Source organism: Nomascus leucogenys, chromosome 4 (assembly GCF_006542625.1).
Source record: "Nomascus leucogenys isolate Asia chromosome 4, Asia_NLE_v1, whole genome shotgun sequence".
Lineage (NCBI taxonomy): Eukaryota > Metazoa > Chordata > Mammalia > Primates > Hylobatidae > Nomascus > Nomascus leucogenys.
In genome coordinates this window covers 80528835-80550211 of record NC_044384.1, presented here as the reverse complement: position 1 = coordinate 80550211, position 21377 = coordinate 80528835, and the positions used below count along the sequence as shown (strand labels likewise).

General features: G+C 51.0%; 1 protein-coding gene across 1 annotated transcript in view; it reads right to left on the bottom strand.

The window, feature by feature from the left end:
* Positions 1 to 21377, bottom strand: part of CD5 (CD5 molecule) — a 32342-nt gene that overhangs the window by 7156 nt on the left and 3809 nt on the right. The window contains exons 2-5 of the mRNA XM_030810886.1: positions 5856 to 5894; positions 2128 to 2433; positions 1637 to 1699; positions 1039 to 1380 (exon numbers count right to left, since the gene is read on the bottom strand). Coding sequence (XP_030666746.1) covers positions 1039 to 1380; positions 1637 to 1699; positions 2128 to 2356 — 634 coding nt within the window. The 5' untranslated portion in view covers positions 2357 to 2433; positions 5856 to 5894. The remainder of the gene's footprint in view (positions 1 to 1038; positions 1381 to 1636; positions 1700 to 2127; positions 2434 to 5855; positions 5895 to 21377) is intronic.

Sequence of the window (21377 nt, the reverse complement as noted above, 5' to 3'; positions counted from 1 at the left end):
AGGACCTTGCTGAAAAGTGGATTCTGATTCGGAAGGACTGGGCTGGGGCCTGAGCACCTCCATTTCTAACCAGCTGCTGCTGGTCCAGGACCACACTGAGTCACCAAGGCTCAGACAACAGGCTCTAGAGTGACCCTGCTTGAACAGAAATCCCAGCAAGTGCTCTATAGTACTGGGCAAGAGGTTTAGCCTCTGTAAACCTCAGCCTCCTCACTGTAAAAAGGGATGATAATAATAACACCCACCTCCTAAGGCCATGTGAAAAATTTAGAATGTCCAGGAATGGTCCCTGCATGAAGTAAGCTCTCGGTAAGTACAGTGTGGACTTTACTTCCGGCCATAGGAACCCGCTACTTCCAGAGGGAGGCGTGCTGCGAGGATTCTCCCTTCGTTTCAGCTGCGGTTTCTTCCCTTTAGTTTTCTTCATTGATCCTGTTTTGGCCCACTGGGGTCTCACAGACTCAGTCTCACCTGCCTCCTCCCCTCAACCACACAACGGCGGCATTCTCTTTACCTTGTCAGCGAATGGTGCAGGACCCTCTGCAGAGCCCTCTTGGGGGCTGTCTGTTTCTCTCTTTGCCTGCTGTGCTCTGACCCCGGGCCTCAGGGATCTCCCACCTCTCACCATTGCTGCAGTGTCAACTCGGGATCCTGCAAGGCCCACCCTTTCAAGTGCCCCATCTTTGGCACAAGCCATAATTCCTACCTAGACATTTTTTTTCTCCCCCAGACCCACGAAGAGACCTTGCTTCCTCCTGGAAGTCCTGCTGACCCCCCTTCCCCATGTGGCAGCTGAGCCAGCAGTTCCTTTGGGCTTGGGGTGTGTGGCTTTGCAGAGATTACCAAGGCATTGAGTGTGGATGCATCCTCCCCACCCCAACCCTTGTTACCTCTTAGAGGCCAAGACCAGGCCTCCACTTCCCTTGTATTCTCCATCGTGCCCTGTGCTGCACACATGTTCCCTGACCTTCTGAGATGCTCTGTGACTCCACCTAGGGCAGCAGAAGGTGTCCTGGGGCTTGGCCAGGTCTCACTTACCTGAGCAGAGGAGGGCAAGAGCTCGGCCACTTTTCCGGGGCTTGATTTTCCTGAAGCAATGCTCCAGGGAGGTACAGCTTGAGTTCTGGATCTTCCATTGGATTGGCAAGGGCCGGTGTTCCCACGGCTCCCCTGGGTCTTGGGCTCTGGCTGCCTCGGTCTCTGGCAGATGCTTCAGGAAGGAGCCACACTGGAGGTTGTTGCAGAGGAAGTTCTCCAGGTCCTGGGTCTTGTCCTGGGCCTCATAGCTGATGGTACCCCCCAGGCTGCCACTGTAGAACTCCACCACGCCGGCACAGTGCCGGCTGCCAGACTGTGCCACCAGCTGCAGCCTAGGAGGAGCTAGGAGAGGAGAGAGCGGGAGGGGGAGCCAGCGTGAGCGCCGAGGTCTTCCTGGGCACTCCTTGCTGTTTGGCCCCAACTTGTGGACAACTGCTGACTAACGCTTAGCCTTGGGAGGTGATGGGGTCCCAAATATTGCATAGAACACACCAATACTAAACATTTCCATCTTTATCAGAAATTCAAATGTAACTGGGCATCCTGGGTTTTTATTTGCTAGCTCTGACTCCCTATGGGGGGTTCAGAATCCTCTTACCTGTGGGCTCTGGAGTTGTGGTGGGTGGGGGCCTTGTGGGTGGAGGTGTCGTCTTCTGGGGCTCTGCAATGAGACACTCTGATGAGGGAGGAGTAGGTGGTGTGGGGAGGGCCGGGGGGAAGCTGGCAGCCTTGAGAGGACCAGGAGCTCCTGGCATGAGTGCCGCTTGGCATACCAGGTCCACTTGACCCACACGTTGTCTCTAAGCCTCCTGCGAGGCAGGAAGTACCACCCCACTTCACAGATGGGAGAATGGAGGTTCAGAGGTGACGATGAAGTCAGTGATTGGCAGAACTAGGTCCTCCATTGCCATCCTACAGATGGGTGCTTCCAGTCCCCCTCCTGGGTATGTGTCTTGGGGAGTGGTTATAAACTGGGGTCCCCCCACCCCTTCCACCAGCCTGCTCAGACCCTAGATCACAGGCCTTGGGCAGTCTCCTCGGGGCTGGTGCCCAGGCCCAGGGTGCCTGTGTGGCTGGCTAGTTACCCACCTAAGCAGGTCAGGCCCAGAGAGTGACACACGTCATTTCTGCTGTGGCTGCAGTTGGAGAAGAAGCCCAGTTGTCCGTAGCAGATGATTGAGCTCTGATGTGTGTAGGTGACAAGGAAGGGGCCAAGGCTTAAGGGCATCCCACAGTTCAGCCGCTGGCAGACTTCTGATGCTTGACTGGGGTCGTCCCACTGGTTGGACCTCCGGCCCCAGCTCTGGCCGCAAACCATGTGCCATCCATCCTTGATGTAGACCTCCAGCTGGCCCTGGCACTTCGAGTTGGAATGGGTGAGCCTTGCCTGGAAATCTGGGGGTCAGAAAGGTGTGGTGGAGTTCAGGCTGGGAGGGGTTCCCCACTGGCACCCCTCACTGCTCTCTCCCTAGGACGCCCAGTTGAACTCCCTCCTGCCCCGTGGGCTACCTGCCTTGCCCCTTGTGAGCTTCGTCCCTTCTGGGGCACTGCAGGGGCTTCCCAGAGGGCCCTGACCCAGGCAGCCCTGAAGCTAGACCCAGGAGGGTGGGGCTTCAGATTTCAGAGCCAGAAGGGAGCTCAGATAAATGGGCAAGGTGTTCTCAGCACCCACTGTCCAGCAGGATGGCCCCTGTCCCAGAAATTCTGTCTCAGGGGGTCTGAGATTGGGGCTGGTGTCTGCTTTTTAAGAGATCTTTAAAAATTAATTTTAGACCAGGTGTGGTGGTTCATGCCTGTAATCCCAGCACTTTGGGAAGCTGAGGTGGGCAGATCACCTGAGGTCAGGAGTTCGAGACCAGCCTGGCCAATATGGTGAAACCCCGTCTCTACTAAAAAAAGAAAAAATACCAAAAATTAGCTGGGTGTGGTGGCAGGTGCCTGTAATCCTAGCTACTCGGGAGGCTGAGGCAGGAGAATGGCATGAACCCGGGAGGCAGAGGTTGCAGTGAGCCAAGATCATGCCACTGCACTCCAGCCTGGGTAACAAACAGATCAAGATTCCATCTCAAAAAAAAAAAAAAAAAATTTTATTGAGGTAAATTTACATACAGTGAAATGCACTCATTTTAAGGGTACTGTTCGATGCAATTTGACAAACGTATACATGCATGTAATCACCACCATAACCTAGATATGGGACATTTCTATCATCTAGAAAGTTCCCTAAGGCCCCTTTATAGTTAATTTCCCTGAATCTAGCCTCGGGCAAACACTGATCTGCTTTTTGTCACAAAAGATGAGTTTTGCCTGCGCTACAGTGTCAGAGACATGGACTTATGCAGCATGTATTTGATTTTGTTTGATTTGGCTTTTTTCGCTTAGCATGTATTTGAGATTTAGCTATGTCATTGGACGCATAAATAGTTCATTCCTTTTTATCGCCGAATGATAGTTCACTACATGGACATGCTACATTTGTTTTCCGTTCACCATTTGATTTGTTTCCGGGTTTTGCCTACTATGAATAAAGCTGCTGTGAACATTCACATACAGGTCTTTGTGTGGGCGTTTCCATTTCTCTTGGGTAAATACCTAGGAGCGGAATTGCTGGGTCATGGGTAGACATGTGTCTTGTGTGATTTTATCAAACTCTATGAGGGGAAAAATATACGCGTGTGTGTGGTGTGTGTGTCTGTGTGGTGTAGTGTGTGTGTGGTGTGCATGATGTGTGTGTGGTGGTGTGTGTTGTGTGTGTTGTGTGTGTGGTGTGGTGTGTGTGTGGTGGGTGTGTGGGGGTGTGTATGTGGTGTGTGTAGTGTGCAGGTGGTGTGTGTGTGGTGCGTGGTGTGTGGGGTGTGCGTTTGTGTGGTGTGTGTGTGGTGTGTGTAGTGTGCATGTGGGGTGTGTGGTGTGTGTGTGGTATATGTGGTGTGTGTGTGTCGTGTGTAGCATGCATGTGGTGTGTGTAGTGTGCATGTGGTGTGTGGTGTATGTGTGTGGTGTGTGCAGGTGGTGTGTATGTGGTGTGTGTAGTGTGCATGTGGTGTGTGGGGTGTGTGCGGGGTGTGTGTGGTGTGTGTGGGGTGTGTGTGTGTGGTGTGTGTATGTGGTATGTGTAGTGTGCATGTGTTGTGTGTGTGGTGTGTGTGGTGCGTGTGTATGTGGTGTGTATGTGGTGTGTGTAGTGTGCATGTGGTGTGTGTGGTGTGTGTGTATGTGGTGTGTGTGTGGCGTGTGTGTGGTGTGTAGTGTGTGTGTGGTGTGTGTGGTGTGTGTAGTGTGCGTGTGTGTGGTGTATGTGGTGTGTGGTGTGTGTGGTGTGTCTGTGGTGTGTACTGTGCATGTGGTGTGTGTGTGGTGTGTGTGGGATATGTGTGTGGTGTGCGGTGTGTGTGTGGTGTTTGTGGTGGTGTGTGTGTGGTGTGTGTGGGGTGTGTGTGTGGTGGGCGGTGTGTGTGTGGTGTTTGTGGTGGTGTGTGTGTGGTGCGGTTGTGTGTATGTGTGGCGTGTGTGTGTGGGGTCTGTGTGGCGGGTATGTGTGTGTATTTGCATAAAGAGCTTCTTGAAGAATATGCAAGAAATAAATAAACGTGGTCATTACCCGGGGTATTGGGGTCGACGTCGGGGGCGACTGGGATAGACGGGAATAGAGATGGAAGTGAGACTCTTCACTACAGATCTTTTTATATTCTTTTAAATTTTTGAGCTGGATGAATATGTCACCGATTCAAGAAATTTTTAGAAATGTGAAAGGCTCTCCCAAGTGATTCTGAGGGGGAGGTTTTCCCTGGTCCAGAACCACGGGTCAGGCTGCCCTTTTCTTCCGACGAGGACACTCTGGGGCCAAAGCTCAGGGCCAGGGCTTGCCAAGGGCACTTTTCTAGTTAGAGGCAGAACGCGAGCGTCTCAACAGCTAACACTGGTGGGGTGCTTTGCAGGCCGTCCGCCCAGCAAGCTGGCTCGCTGCAGCTTCACCAGGCAAGAGATTTTCTTCCCATTTTACAGCTGGGGAAACTGGGTCTCAAGAGGTCAAGCAGTGTGCCAAAGCTTGGAGCTAGGATGTCAGTGGAGGGTCCAGATCGTGCTTAGGGACTACCAAGGCCCCTGTCACCCCGTCTGGCTGCACAGTGGCATCTCAAGACCATTCAGCCACAATTCTCCCCAGATACATTCAGCACGATGTTATCCCAGTCAATGTGAAGGAGAGGTCTGTGGTGAAATAAGGGTGCAAACTGCTGAGTTAGAAAGTGTAATGTATTTCTTCGCTGCAGGATTTCTCAGAGCCTTTACTGGGCCGGTGTACACTGTCAGTCTTCAGTGGGAGATGCGGTGTTGCCTGCCCTTTGTCCAGCATGCTCCATGGAACCCTATTTGGGAAACAGCCTCTACGACTAAACTCCAACCTCTAAGGCTGGACATTCCACACACTTTACCATCAGTCTGCAGCCTCTCTCTGCAGACTCCGCTCTAAACATCTTTGAGTGTCTGTCAGGATTGGGTAGGAAATAGGACTTTGCAAGGTACATTTATGAGCTGGAATGTTTTCTGTGCATGGTGAGCAGGTCATAATAATTATCATGAGATCTGGCATTTGTGGGTGATTTACGGCTGTCGAGGGCACCCACCTGCATGTGAGCATCTTAAATGTGCAGTGTCTGCATCTATGTGCCTGTGTGTATGCTGGGGTTCACTCTCTGTAGGGTGGGGTTCACTTTGGCAGAAGTGATGGCTTCATCGACAGGTCCCCAATGGCCTGATGAAACCACAGCCCCGATCTCCCCGTGCCCCAGGCCTTTCTCCATGTGGCTCTTCCTTACCTGGGTCATACCAGCTGAGCCGTCCGAGGCAGGAAGCGACTGCAGAAAGGAGAGAGGAGAGTCAGGAAGTGAAGGCTCCCACCCTCTCCCTTCTCCCCAGCTCACCCACCCACAGCCTGAGCAATGGCCCTTTCTGCCTCCCCCTATCCACTATCATGGGTTTTAGGGACAGGAATTTGCATACTCCAGGTTGGAACCCCTGAGTGACATGAATTCTATTTAGTGGGTTGCAACTATCAATTTTTTTCTTCTTAAAAAACGTTACTTTTAAAATGAACATACGTGAAATTGATTTTTCGTGAATGTCACATATATAGATGTGTGTGACCACCATCACAATCAAGGTATACACCAGTTCCATTACTCCCTACCTCAAATTCCCTCATGCTAACCTTTGTAATAATGTAACCATCAATTATTACTATTATTACTTTTTGAGACAGGATCTCACTCTCCTCACCCAGGCTGGAGTGCAGTGGCATGATCACGGCTCACTGCAGCCTCAACACCCCCGGCTCAAAGAATCCTCCCACCTCAGCCTCTTGAGTAGCTAGGATTACAGGCATGAGCCACCATGCCTGGCTAATTTTTTTACTATGTATGTATGTATGTATGTACGTATGTATGTATGTGTGTGTGTATGTAGAGATGGGGTCTCACTATGTTGTCCAGGCTGGTTTTGAACTCCTAGGCTCAAGTGATCCTCGTGCCTCAGCTTCCTGAAGTGCTGGGATTACATGTGTGAGCCACAGCACTCAGGCCATCAATTTTTAAAAAAATGAAATGGAGTAGAATAGAGAGGCCGTGCACGGTGGCTTATGACTGTAATTCCAGCACTTAAGGGGGCCAAGGTGGGAGGACTGCTTGAGCCCAGAAGTTGGACCCTGCAGTGAGCTATGATCATGCCACAGCACTTTAGCCTGGGTGACAGAGTAAGACCCTGTTTTTTTTTTTTTAATAAATAAAAAAGAGAATGTCAGAATGCACTGATCACTTTTTGTGTGTTGAGGGTTGCAGTGTAAAAATGTCCTGCATGTTGCTTTCACTCAAAAAAGTTTGAGCTCCTTAGTTCTAGAGAATGGAGAAATGATCCAGAAAGGGCTGAGCATGGTGGCTTATGCCTATAATCCAAGCACTTTGGGAGGCTGAGGTGGGGGGATCACTTGAGGTCAGGAGTTTGAGACTGGCCTAGCCAATATGGTGAAACCCTGTCTCTACTAAAAATAACAAAAATTAGTTCAGCGTGGTGGTGCATGCCTGTAATCCCAGCTCCTTGGGAGGCTGAGGCAGGAGAATTGCTTGAACCTGGGAGGTGGAGGCTGCAGTGAGCTGAGATCGCACCACTACACTCCAGCCTGGGTGAGAGAGTGAGATTCTGTCTTTACAAGAAAAAAAAGGAAAGAAACAAATGAGCAAGAAAGGGAACCAAGAGAACATTTGCTACTTTCTAGCATTCCCAAGGCAGGGTAAGAATGACAGCCACTTATCTTTAACAGCTGCCCATTTCTGGAGAAGACCAAGCTCAAAGAGATGGCGGGACCTGCCCACAGTAGCGTAGCCAGCTAGTTGGCAAGGGAACCAAGGCGACAGACCCAGGGAACATGGGTCTGCAGGGAACCAGCTTTCCCCCATGTCGACCACGTGGAAGCTCTGCCTCCTTGTAGCCTTGTCTCACTGTGGAGCGGGGGCAAAGTGGCCCATTGCGGGGCTCTCAGCAGAGCAGCTCATCTGTGTCTGGGGAAGAGGTTTAATTTAGGTTGGGACAAGGTGGAGTAGCAAGCTCACGTGGCTTCAAAGCTTAACCTCTGTATTTACCACCTAGCATGGTCAGTTACGGTGCAGGTATAGTATTTTGATTTCCATCTATCTGACTTGGGTTTACTCTTGGATTTATGGCACTGGGTCAAGGAGACTGCTTTATATATTAATAGTGAGAGGCTGTGTTCAAATTGTTTGTGAGAAATTATTGCTTGGTGTTAAAAAATAGGTGTGTTTAGCTGGGCCAGTGGCTCAAGGCTATAGTCCCAGCTACTCAGCAGGCTGAGGCAGGAGGATCACTTGAGCCAAGGAGTTTGAGTCCAGCCTGGACAACATAGCAAGACCCCATCTCTTAAAGAATAGGTGTGCTTTGAAAAAGCTGTTCTTGCTTGAGTGTTCTCAAGCTGGCAGTTGAATTTTAAGGGGTGATGTGCTCCATAGTTCATCCTCGTCCCCGAATCAAGACTCTTTGTAATGAAGTCATTGTGGCCATGTGATAAGTTTCCCCTGAATCTGCAAGATCCTTTTGCGGCTGTTGCTCTAGGAGTCACGGGCCTTGGAAGGGGAAGGTTATTCTCATCAACAGGGAAGTGTACAGAGCTCTGGCCTGGGTGGAAACGGATGGTCTAGTTGTCAATCATCTGATCAATTTTTTATTTTTTTTTTGAGACAGAGGCTCTCTTGCCCAGTCTGGAATGCGGTGGCATGATCTTGGCTCACTATAACCTCTGCCTCCCTGGTTCAAGCAATTCTCCTGCATCAACTTCCCGAGTAGCTGGGACTACAGACATGAACCACCACGCCCGACTAATTTTTGTACTTTTAGTAGAGATGAGGTTTCACCATGTTGGCCAGGCTGGTCTTGAACTCCTGACCTCAGGTGATCCACCCGCCTCAGCCTCCCAAAGTGCTGGGATTACAAGCATGAGCCACCGCGCCCAGCCAATCATCTGATCTATTGCAGTGCGCAGGGCAGCCTCAGGAGGCCATGGGGGAGATGTCCAGCTAGTGAGAGAGATCAGGAAGGAGGCCCTTTGGCCCTGCCCTCACCTCTCACTCCTGACCTCTCATTCCCACCTCCCTGTCATCCCAGCTTCCCATCAGGAGCAGGGCAGTCCGCCTGGAAGGAGTCATCCTTCTGGCTAAGTCTCGAGGGCTAAGGCAGCTTGAAGTGCCGCCTGTGGGGAGTGGGAGTCTGAAGATCTGCCCTTCAGTGCTACACAGCTCAGGATGGGTTTTCAGTCACCGATAACTTTCTACTGCTCCAGTTCTGAGTATCAGCTCTGCCACTTCCTGCCTGTAGAGGCTGGGGAGCACGTCTGTTCTGTCTCTGGGCCTCCGAGCCACGGTTGCCTCACTCATAGCATGAGGATGAGCATGGGACTAGCTTTCTAGAACTGTTGTGTAGATGAGATGAGCTGATCGGTGTAAAGGGCTTAGCCCAGTGCCTTCCTGGCCTGTGTTCAGTGCTCAGAGCTGGTGCTACTGATCTGTGCAGTAGGCTGGGCTGGGGGAAGCTGTGCCCAGGGCGGCAGACCCTCGGGGAGATTTCCTAGTGGGAAAATTCCCTGTCCAGGGGCACGGAGAGCCAAGCCATGGGTCTCCCCACTTCCTTCTCCTAACTTGGAAACTTTGCGCAGACAGTCCAGACTTAAGGTGGTTCAACTTATGACTTTTCAAGTTTGCAATGGGTTTATTGGGGTATTAAATGAATTTTTGACTTAGGATGTTTTCAGCTTACAATGGGTTTATCAAGAGGTAACCCCACTGTAGGTCAAGGAGCATCTCTATTTCCCGAGTCATCATACTCAACGTTCATTATTAACAGCAGCTGCCAACTGTTGAGCACCTGCTGCATACTTAGCCCTCGGTATGGTTCATCACAGGTATTGTTGTTAATCTTCCACACAGCCCCATCACGAGAGTTGAGTACGTTCCTGGTATAAATGGCAGGAGAGGGCAAATGCCCTGTCCCTGGTGATATGGCTGGCAGGTGGAGTTGAACCACGTGTCTGACTCCAAAACCCATGCTCTCTGCTCCCAGCCACCCACTTCCTCCTCCAGAGTGCCAGGTTTGGAGATGCAGAGATGAACACCACCTGGATCTGACCTGGAAACGCTCGTGCAGCCAGACCCTGAAGGCCTGGGGACAGGGACTGGGCCTGACAATCTTGGCAGATTCCACACAGAACAGCCTAGGTCTTGCTCAGAGAACATTCTCGGGAAAGACTGAACAAGCTGGAGAACCAAGTGAAATTCTTTAAAAAATGCTCTAACAAATGCTTTAATAAAAAAGATATTTATGCGTTCTAGAGCGTCACCCTGGAACCTTCCTCTGGGTGCCTGTCTGGTCCCCAGGTGAGCAGCACTTCCTCTCCTCTCCTTCCATCTCTATCACCGTCACCATCACCATCACCATCGTCATCACCATCACTGTCACCATCACCAACACTTTAAAAGTTTTCACTCTTCCGGGCCTTTTACACATTAACTCTCCCAGTCCTCACCACAATGCTATGAAGTAGGTACTATTATTTTGGTCCCGATTTTACAGACCAGGAAACTTGAGAGGGGTTAAATGACTTGTCCAAGCAGCTAATGAGTGCTGGGGCCCGAACTCAAACCTAGCCGCCTGGCACTGAGTCTTGAGCTTTTGCCAGTGAGGCCCAAACTGCCTCCCTTCCCTCCAGCAGGAAGCCCATGATGGCCTGCCCCAGGTTTCATTGATTCCTGCACGGCCCTGGTGTGCAATCCTGATCAAAGGGAATGAACTTGTGATTCCATTCAGTCGGTAAAACATGCAGTGGGAAGACTTAGCTATGAAGTGCTGTGTGACCTTGGCAAGCCACTCAACCTCTCTGGGCTCAGTTTCTTAATCTGTAAAGTAAGGAAGTTAGATTCCGCAATCCCTCACCTTCCCCTTGGTTCAAACACCTATGATCTATAATCTTTAGCTCCTGATGGATTTCAGCAGCTGGTGGAGGGAGGGCAGTGAGATGTACGGCTGACTTGGAAGCTTCCTGAGTGTGTAGTGTATATTCTTTCTGCCTGTCCACGAATATGTTCAGGTTTCTTTTTGTTTGCTTGTTTTTCACTTATAATCTAGGGAGCAGAATGAACATTGAGGTTTTGAGGGTCCACAACCTATTTCCATTTTTTAGTTGCTTCTCACAGGGGTCAGACCAGCACCCTCCATCCCCTGAGCCCTGTGGTCTGTGTTCAGAGTCTCCCTGACCCCCTCTGGGGGGTCTACAGCTTATTCCTGCGCCATCTTTCCTAGCCTCATGAAGCCTGAGGCTCCTGCTATTGCCAAAGCTGTGGACAAAATCCCTGATACTCGAGACCAGGAGGCCCCTGAGGCCTGGAAGCGCTATGCCGTTTCCTTATCCGCCGGCCACACCTCACCCCCAGCAACTGGGGCTACGGATGAGAATTCTCTGAAAACCCCTTCCTTCTCCTGCCCACCTCCCCTTGCAGCTCCCACAATTTAGGGCCTGGACTGGGCAAACCCAGGCAAAACTCAGGGCCAAAGAAGTCAGAAGGCTTATCACACCCCCGGAGCCCCCGTCTCTTGTCTTTGCATTGGCAGAGACAATATTTTTGGCCCTGCCTGCCCTGAGGGCTTGGTGAGGATTCGATGCCTTCCCGAAAGCAGCCCCAAGACATTTATATCCTCCTCCCCGTCCCTCTCATTCCTCTTGCCCCCACAGTATTCAGGATAATTCTCACTTTGGCTCTCATTACGGCATCCCATGAGTTTTATTTGCTCTGCACAGTGTTTAAAAATTTTTTGAGCCAAATTGAAAAAAAAAAGGTTTCTTTTAATTTTGTTTTGCTTTTTAAACACATTTCAAGATCCAGGTGTTTTTGAAAAATAGGACATCCTGGCTCCACTGGCCGCGCCTCTGGCAGCCCCAGGCAGTGGCGGTGGCCCTTGCCTTCTGTTTTGTCAACGCCTCGCTGGCACCCTACGGTCGCCACGTGTCTGGAGAGCCCTGGCTTCAAACACCTGCCAGTGTCTGCAGCGAAACATACGCAGTTTCACACTAAGTGGGACGCGTCAAGATTATAAATGGCCTCCCATTCGTTCAGGTCAAGATTTGCACCAAATACATTTGCCAGAAACTTACAAATATTTTTTGGGCTTTGGAATTACAGATGAACATTTGTTGACTTGCATGATGGGCCCCAGTTTACAGAGGAGGAGGCTGTTGTGGTGCATGGGAGTGAGAACTTGGCAGAGCCAGAATTCAGCCCTGGGCGGCTGGCTTCATAACCTGCACTCCTGGCCCCTGCCTCTGGCTCACTCCTAGGTCCTGCTGCCCCTGCACCCTGGGAAGTGGAGGCCAGGGTGTGGCCTGCTTAGGGTTCGGCAGGCACCCAGATTCACAGGGAGGGGCCTGTGATAATAACCGTTGATAATAAAATGACAGCATCCTTACCCTGTGCAGACCCCAGGACGAGGATTTTTCACAGAAGACCCCATTTCTTCCTGGAGCCTCAGAGGACGGGGGGCTATCACTACTTTGTTCCACAGATAAAAACCTATGACTGATTTAGTGTAGTTTGCAAGTCAGGTGTTCCCTTTTCCCCGTAAACAGTGATTCATTCTAACAGTCCACAGACCTCCCCATAGCTACAGCCATCAATGTCCATGAAATACAATCGATCTACCTGTGTTTTGGGGAGGATTCTGGATTTTCCTTCTTCGAATCCTCTATGTTGGCTGACTTGAAAGGTCAGAAGCCCCTCTTTTCTGAAACGACAGTCATCTGTGGAGTCGGAGCTGTATCAGGGCTTTAGGGAAACAAAGGTCATAAAGGACCAAAATTCCCTTTCTTGGGTTGAGCACAGATGAAATGATTGGTTTATGATTAGACGGCTTCTATGTGCAAAATACATATAGAATCACACTGGGCTTACACCAGGAGAGGCCTGGGAATGGAGCCCGCAGGAAGGAACAGCAGATTTAGGTCTCTAATCTGGCTCACCCAGGGCCTGTCCCAGTGAGCGGACAGTGGGTCATGGGCAGAATGACCTTTGCTGTTTGAATTGTTATTTCTCTCTCGCGCTAGTGGTCTGCTGTTGCATGAGTTTTCCATCATATACGGTGTCTCTGCTGTCACAGAGACAAGCCTTTGGTTTTGTTTAGAGCTTTACCTACCCCAAAGCTCTCTCATGCACTAGGCTCGTTCTTTCTACCCACAGCCCTGTGAAGAAGGGACCATGCTCACCTCCATTTTCAGATCAGGAAACCGAGGTTCAGAGAGGCTGAGTGACTTGCCCAAGGTCACACAGCTAGCTGGTGGTAGAGTCAGGAGAGAAACCCTGTCTCCATCACCTGACAGGGCCTGTGGGAGTCTTACCCCAGGGAGGCCCCAGAGCCTGCTTGCTCTGGAGTACAGATGGAGGAAACTGGGGCCAGAAGGAGGGAGGGGTTCATTCCAGATGCCTCTGTGGGAGTCTGTGGCAGTGCATGGGACCCTTGTCATCTCTGCAGACTGCCACCACCCATTTCTTACGCTATTCCTACCATATCTGTGCCCTGGAGAGGAGTATTAGGGTCCCTCTGGACACCATGAAAGTCAGGCCTTGAAAGGTACATGATGATGAAGATGCTGCTGGTCATGGTGATAGTGGTAGTTATAGAGGAAGTGATCCAGGCCCACAGTCTCTTATCTGCAATTCAAAATCCAAAATCTAAAAGTCTTGTTCTAATGCATTTGGTGGGAGGGTGTTTGCTGTCTTTACATCCCTCTAAGTGTGCAAATTCATGTTTCACTGCAGAAATGGAAATATGTTGAACTCAGGGTGCTGCGCCAGGCCTCACTGCATGTGTTAAGAGCACACAGTATGTACACAGTATTTCCTTCTACAATCTGAAACCTTCTGAAGTTCCAAATGCATCTGGCCTGGGGTTCAAGATGCACTTGAGGACCTGGAGAGGTGAGAGTTATGCTCACCTCCCTGCTCCTTTGTGGCTCTCCAGCACATGGGAGAAAAAGCCCAAGTTCTCACGGGGGCATCTGTGGCCCTCGTGGCTGCCTCGTGGACCCCCCCACTGACCTGCAGCTGGAGGCCCCTCTGCCTGCAACGCTCCTCCTCAGGTCCCACACGGTGGGCTCACTCCCTTCTTTCAAATATTGACTCAAATGCCATCTTCTCATGAGAGCCGCTGAATCCTCCCTAGGTACCACACACCCCACCAAGGCTTCCGGTCCCAGCCCTCCTCTATCTGTCTGTCTCCACACCTCTCACGACTGTCTAGTATTCGCATAATCACTAGCTTAGCTTGTCTCTTGTTTGTCTCCCCATCACACCCTGACTATTATGCCAGATCCACCAGGGCAGGGATTTTCCACTGTTTTGTTCACTGCTGTGTACTCAGCACTTAGAACGGTGTCTGGCACATAGTAGGTGTTCAATCCATACCTAGTCTCTGAATAAACCCGATGTAATGATTGCAGTGATCTTTTGAGGTGGGCACAGCAAGGAACCCCTATTTTTATAGATGAGACCCTGAGAGATGTTCACTTGTGGGTGGCCAGGCGGAAATCAAACTAGGTCTGCATTGCTCCAAAGCTCCCCTCCACAGGGCTGTGCACATACGTGTTCATATGCACACACAGCACATGTGCACATGGACACACACACACAGTAGATGTTCAATTTCACACACACACAGTAGATGTTCAATTTCACACACACACAGTAGATGTTCAATTTCACACACACACACACCCACAGAGTAGATGTTCAATTTCACACATACACACAGTAGATGTTCAATTTCACACACACACACACACACACACACACACACACAGAAGATGTTCAATCAATTTTGTCAGGTTGAGCTGAATTTGCCGCCTGGTCACTGCAGGGAAAACCCCTCTGAACTGGTGGCGACAGAGTGACCAGGAAGGCCAGTGCCAGCCCCTGGGCCCCCAAGTCCCTTCATTCCCTCCTGGAGGTGGGCAGCTCTGGGTCTTCGAGGAGCATGATCCAACCAGGGCCTCACCCAGCCTGGGACAGTGGGCCTGCTGCCCTGCTCCCAGTAGGAGCCCCACCCTCTCAGGCCTATCCTTCCCCCTTGCCTTTGCCCTGCCATCCGCTCTGCCTGGGACCCTCTTTCCTTTTTTCTCTGCCTGGCTGGCTCCATCCCTCATTCAGGTCTCAGATTCTCAGATGAGACATCGCCTCCTTAGAGAGGCCCTCCCTGCCTGCCCAGCCAAAGAGATGTCCTCCTATCCTAGTGCAGACTGTATTGTGCCTGAGGCACTTGCTGTTCCCCGCATTGCACTCAGTATTTTAAAATGTGTAAATATTTCGGGTGCCTTTTTTTTTTTGTTTTGAGATGGAGTCTTGCTCTGTTGCCCAGGCTGGAGTGCAATGGCGCGATCTCGGCTCACTGCAACCTCTGCCTCCCAGGTTCAAGTGGTTCTCCTGCCTCAGCCTCCTGAGTAGCTGGGATTACAGGCGCCCACCACCACTCCTGGCTAATTTTTGTATTTTTATTAGAGATGAGGTTTCACCATGTTGGCCAGGCTGGTCTTGAATTTCTGACCTCAGGTGATCCACCCATCTTGGCCTCCCGAACTGCTGGGATTACAGGCATGAGCCACCGTGCCCGGTCTTTGGTGCTTGTTTACTTGTGTTCTCTAACAGGTCTCCTGTTAGCTGGTCAGATCCTTGAGGGCAGGGACTCCTGCCTTGGTCCCTGTATCCCCAGTGTTTTGCACAGAGCTGGACGCACAGGAGATGCTCAATAATATTTGTAGATGAAAAATGAATGAATTAGTGAATAAACCACCTGTGCAAGAGGATTGAGGGGTAGAGAGATTGATGGTTGTGCAGGCCTCTGGCAAGACCCTCCTCCTCCCCATTGGCTCCTACCTTGCATTGTTTCTTGCTGACCCTGGTAATAATAATAATCATGGTTGTTGCTGTTATTATTGTTTACTGAGTACTTACTATACTATATGCCAGGATTGTACTTAAGCTCTGTGTGCATTGATTCATTGAATCCTTGTAAGCCTCTACGAGGCACTGTTGCACCCAGTTTACAGATGAGGAAACTGAGGCTTACAGAACTAGTCCAAGGTCGCCCAGTTGGTAAGTGGCAGACTGGAATTCAAACTGCAGAGTCCATGACTTTCCCATGTCCCAGTGCTGGCTTCTAGAGTCACATCGGCTGGGCCAGTCAGGGATGTGCAGTTGTTAGAGCTGCTTCCCCGCCTCACTGCCTGCAGCTGTCCAGGCAGGCTGGGGCTGAGAGGGGAGCAGCTGTGGGAAGCCCTGGCCTGTCACTAGCACCCAGGCATGCTGGGGGCATCTTCATGCCTCAGGATCCAAAGGTCCCCAAGCCCCGATGCCAGCCAGGAGGCTGTGGTGTCCCCAGGACTCTGGCATTGCTGCATCTCTCCTTGGAATGGCTCAAAGGGTGCCTGCACTGTTTGACTCCAGCCCCAGCCCTGGCTCTTGGTGTCCCCAGCTTTGGTGGCTGTATCTCTGATGGTGGAGGTTGTGTCCCAGGGCCATTTTCCTTCACGGAAGTGGCTTTGGTGGCCTTCCCTTTTAGCTAAGGGAGGGGCCTCTGTGAAGGCAGGAATGCTGGGCTGGGGTCGGCTCCGCTGTGCACCAGCTGCTGCACTCTGGGTTTGCACTCGGCCTTCCTGGGCCTTGCTTTTCCCCACTGTAAAATGGGGCCAATGGGCCACCTGCTTCATTGGCTGTTGTGAAGCTTGCAGCAGAAAATGGCTTTAAAAGTGCTTTGTAAACAGTGACCCACTGAACAAAGGGAATGCTTGGTACCCACCGGCTCACTCAGACACTGGGAACTGAGTATTCCTGGGGTTCAAGGAAGTCCCCATACTGGGGGTGAAGGGGCTACCTCCAAGTCTTCCTGACTCTGGACTGTGTTGGGCCAGGGGACTTGCCTGGTGCCATCAGGGGCCTCGCCCATGATGGGATTCAGTTGGGAGGGCCCTAGAGCAGGACACGGGTTCCCATACTCAGCTGGGAGCCTCCCTATCTCAATGAAGTCTGAGGCCAGAGGTGAGGAGCAGATGGGGGGTTTAACGGCCTGGTCCCTCCTCAGCAGGGTCCCCAAAGCCAGCCAGAGGTCTGTCTCAACAATCTTACTGTGGGACAGCAGGCATTTTGTACCTGTTGTTGTTACATGTGAGAAGAGCCATGTGAACATGTGTGCACAGGTGCCATTGTCACATGTGTTGGGGAGATAATCCTGCCTTTGGAGGCCGCATTGTGCTCATGAAAGCACACACACACAGTTCCCACACACATGCGCACAGACTCACACACAGACTCCCACACAGACTCCCACACACATGAACACAGACTCACACACAGACTCACACACACAGACTCATGCATTCCCACACACACAGTACTCACACACACCCAGAGACTCACACACAGACTCACACACAGAGTCACACATTCCCCCACACACAGTTCCCACACACATGAACACAGACTCACACACAGACTCACACATTCCCCCACACACAGTTCTCACACACATGCACACAGACTCACACACACATTCCCCCACACTCACACCTGCACACCCAGTTTCCCTAGAAGGCTGCCGAGGCTCCCTGCTCAGGCAGGCAAGGCCTCTGGACCCTCTCCCTGCCAGCCTGGAAGCTGCTCGCATCCTCCTGTTTCCAGCCCAGAGTCACGCACCTCTGTCACCCTGCCAGACATTCTAAATCCTCAGGAAGTGGTCAGGCCTCATCCAGTTCACAGCCCCAACCCCCACATTTCATAAATGGGGAGATCAAGGCCTGGAGAGGCTTGGGGACCTATCTGAGGTCACACAGGATCGGGCTTACAACCCAGGGCTGGAGTGAGAGCAGGCCCAGCGTGTACTCATCCCAGCCGGCCTGGCTGGGCCCCTCTGGGACTGACCCAGGACTGGGCGTGAGAGGGCCTAGGACTTCCGCTATGAGTCCTTGACATTTGCTCAGACATTGTCCTCGGAGGCGGCTCCACCCTGCCTCGGCCCACTGTCTGTCCAGAGCATCATCAGAGCTGCCTCGGAGATGGCGAGTTTCCATGTCTCTGGAGGCGACCCAGTAAAGGCTGGGCTGTCAGTGGGGGACCCCGCAGAGGGAGGCCTGACTGCTCTGCTAAAATCCGACTCAGCCTAGGAATCAAGTTATCTGGGCCCTCTCGGATGCGGGCCCCCCTGCAGTCTCTCTTGCACTGGAAGGGTAAAGCAGGGCTCTCAACAGCACATGAGAGAGGCAAGGTTGTGCTCCTGGTGGGTGGGACTTGCAGGACAGAGGGCCAAGCTGCAGCTTAGTGGGAGCAGGCAGGGATCCCAGTGGCCCCATATCTCCACAATGCTCCAGAGGGCTGACATGTGGACCCTAGAGTCAGCCTTGGGTAAAACTGGGAACTCCTTCCTTGCAACGGAGCGAGCCCGGGTATTCGCAGGACACCTGGGAGGGGTACTCACCCAGCATCCCCAGCAGGTACAAGGTGGCCAGCGGTTGCAGAGACCCCATGGGCATGGTTTCTGGCCTTCTCTTGCCTCAGCCTGGGCACCGCAGGTGAGGGTGTCTGGCTCGGTATCTCGCTCTCAGAGACCGAGAGGGCGGGGCGGCATGCTCAGGGAGGGGTGGGACGGGGAGCAGGCAGTGTGGGGCCTGCGTCACCCATGTTTGAAGTTGAACTGTCAACTTCCTCCTGGCAAAACCACCTGCCCCTGTTTGAATGGCAGCCCTGGCCTCTGCCAGCTTCCTGCCCAAGGTACCCAGGGCTGGGGCAGTGCTCTCGGCCACCCCCACACAGGACAATGCCACGCATCCTGGAGGGACAGGGCTGCAGGGGTTGGGGACCCTGAGCGGGGGCTATGGAGGCTGAAGGCCTGGCTGCAGCTGAGGGCTGGGCTGAGGACAGGCGTACCTGAGGCAGGGGTCTGGGTGGGGAGAGGCGGGAAGTGGGCAGCATGATGCCAGTTCTTGCCGCAGACTCCAGTGAAAGCCAAAACCAAACCCTCCATTTCCCCTTTGTGAGGGATGAGGTTGGAAGTTTGAGGTGACTTTCCACAGGTGTTGTTTTTCTGGCAAGTACAAGAGATGGCTCCGCCATGAATGCTGGGCTTGTGCCAGTGTGTGGGTGTGTGTGTGTGTAGAGAGAGAGATCTCCATGTTGACTTTTGTGATCTCTGTGTTGTGTGATCTCCATGTTGAGGTGTATGTGTGAGCTCCATGTTGATATGTGTGTGTAATCTCTATGTTGATGTGTGTGTGATTTCTGTGTTGTGTGTGATTTCCGTGTTGTGTGTGATCTCCATGTTGATGTGTGTGAATGTGATCTCCATGTTGATGTGTGTGTGATTTCCGTGTTGTGTGTGATCTCCATACTGATGTGTGTGAATGTGATCTCCATGTTGATGTGTGTGTGATCTCCATGTTGATGTGTATGTGTGATCTCCATGTTGATGTGTATGTGTGATTTCCATGTTAATGTGTGTGTGATCTCCATGTTATGTGTGTGATTTCCATGTTGATGTGTGTGTGTGTGTGATTTCCACATTGATGTGTGTGTATGATCTCTATGTTGACTTGTGTGATCTCTGTGTTGTGTGTGTGATCTCCATGTTGGGGTTGATGTGTGTGTAATCCCCATTTGATATATGTGTGTGTAATCTCCACGTTGATGTGTGTGAATGTGATTTCCATGTTGATGTGTGTGAATGTGATCTCCATGTTGATGTGTGTGAATGTAATCTCCATGTTGTGTGTATGATCTCCATGTTGATGTGTGTGAATGTGATTTCCATGTTGATGTGTGTGATGTGATCTCCATGTTGTGTGTGTAATCTCTATGTTGATGTGTGTGTGTGATTTCCATGTTGTGTGTGTGTGAATGTGATCTCCATGTTGATGTGTGTGAATGTGATCTCCATGTTGTGTGTATGATCTTCATGTTGATGTGTGTGTGTAATCTCCATGTTGATGTGTGTGAATGTGATTTCCATGTTGATGTGTGTGAATGTGATCTCCATGTTGATGTGTGTGAATGTGATCTCCATGTTGTGTGTATGATCTTCATGTTGATGTGTGTGTGTAATCTCCATGTTGATGTGTGTGAATGTGATTTCCATGTGATGTGTGTGAATGTGATCTCCATGTTGATGTGTGTGTATGATCTCCATGTTGACTTGTGTGATCTCTGTGTTGTGTGTGTGATCTCCCTGTTGGGGTTGATGTGTGTGTAATCCCCATTTGATATATGTGTGTGTGATTTCCATGTTGATGTGTATGATCTCCGTGTTGAGGCGTGTGATCTCCATGTTGGTGTGTGGGTATGTATGTGAGCTCCGTGTCCCTGTTGCTCTTGGAGGGTCTGGAATCAACCCCCTTGAAGAAGAGGCAGGGTCTCTGCAAAGAAGATGGAGAAGCCTGGGGCAGGGGAAAGGCCCTGTGTTTCCCTGGGCTGGGCTGGGTTCCGTTTTTTCCTCACATCCTTTGTGCTCCCAGATGAGAAAGCTCCTGGCTCCTGGGGCTCCCTGTACTCTGGGCCACCCCAGGCAGGTAGGAAGCAGTTCAAGGACGTGATCACTGGTCCAGGTCCACCAGGGACTGGGGCCTCCCCGTCCCTGGGCTGGAGAGGCTAGCTCAGTGATGCATCCACTTAGATTCCACTTAGACCTGTAGCAGGACAAGCCACAGACAAAACCCCTCAGACACCAAGTTAAAGAAGGAAGGGGTTTATTCATCTGGGAACATTGGCAAGACTCCTGTCTCAAGAGCTGAGCTCCCTAAGTGAGCAATTCCTGTCCCTTTTAAGGGCTCACAACTCTAAGGGGGTCTGCTTGAGAGGGTCGTGATCGATTGAGCAAGCAGAGGGGTACATGACTGGGGGCTGCAGGCACCGGTAATTAGAACGGAACAGAATAGGACAGGGATTTTTACAGTGCTTTTCTATAAAATGTCTGTAATCTATAGATAACATAACAGATTAGGTCAGGGGTCGATCTTTAACTACCAGGCCCAGGTGTGGCACCGGGCTGTCTGCTTGTGGATTTCATTTCTGCCTTTTAGTTTTTACTTCTTCATTCTTTGGAGGCAGAAATTGGGCATAAGACAGTATAAGGGGTGTTCTCTGCCCTTATTCCCCCCCCTTTGAGAATCTCACTCATTAGTGGGAGTTCTCACTTTCATTTTCACTACCCATGTCTTCTCGCAAGACAGATCAATAGTGATTCATATAGTACACTTGTGCTGAAGCATTTTGGTGAACTAAGGTAGCAATGAAGCTTTTTATCATTTGAAGAAGTACAGGTAGCAAACAAGAGAGCAGTAAGCAGGTTCCTATTGCTATTAAAACTCCTATTATAAGAGTTTTAAATCCTCCTAGCACTGGGAACCATTTTCCAAACATGGCCCCAGGGTCAAATTCATGCCATGCTTGCATGGGCACGTGTGCCAGTTTTGTCCTATTTCTAACTATGTCTTCAACTACTTGTCCTTGATCATCTATGTGTAGACAGCAATTAGTAAGGTTAAATTTCCCACGGACCCCTCCTTCAGCTGCTACTAAGTAGTCGAGAGCCAACCTATTTTGAGAGATAGCATTTCTCTTCTGAGTTTCTTGCCAGGCCAGAATAGTCAAGGCTCTGCTGATTTTATTAGTGGTTATTTCTAAGACAGCTTGTAACCATATGATTCGGTTGATCATGTAAATGGGGGTCTGGTATCCTCACAAGCCGTCTCGTGCCCAAGT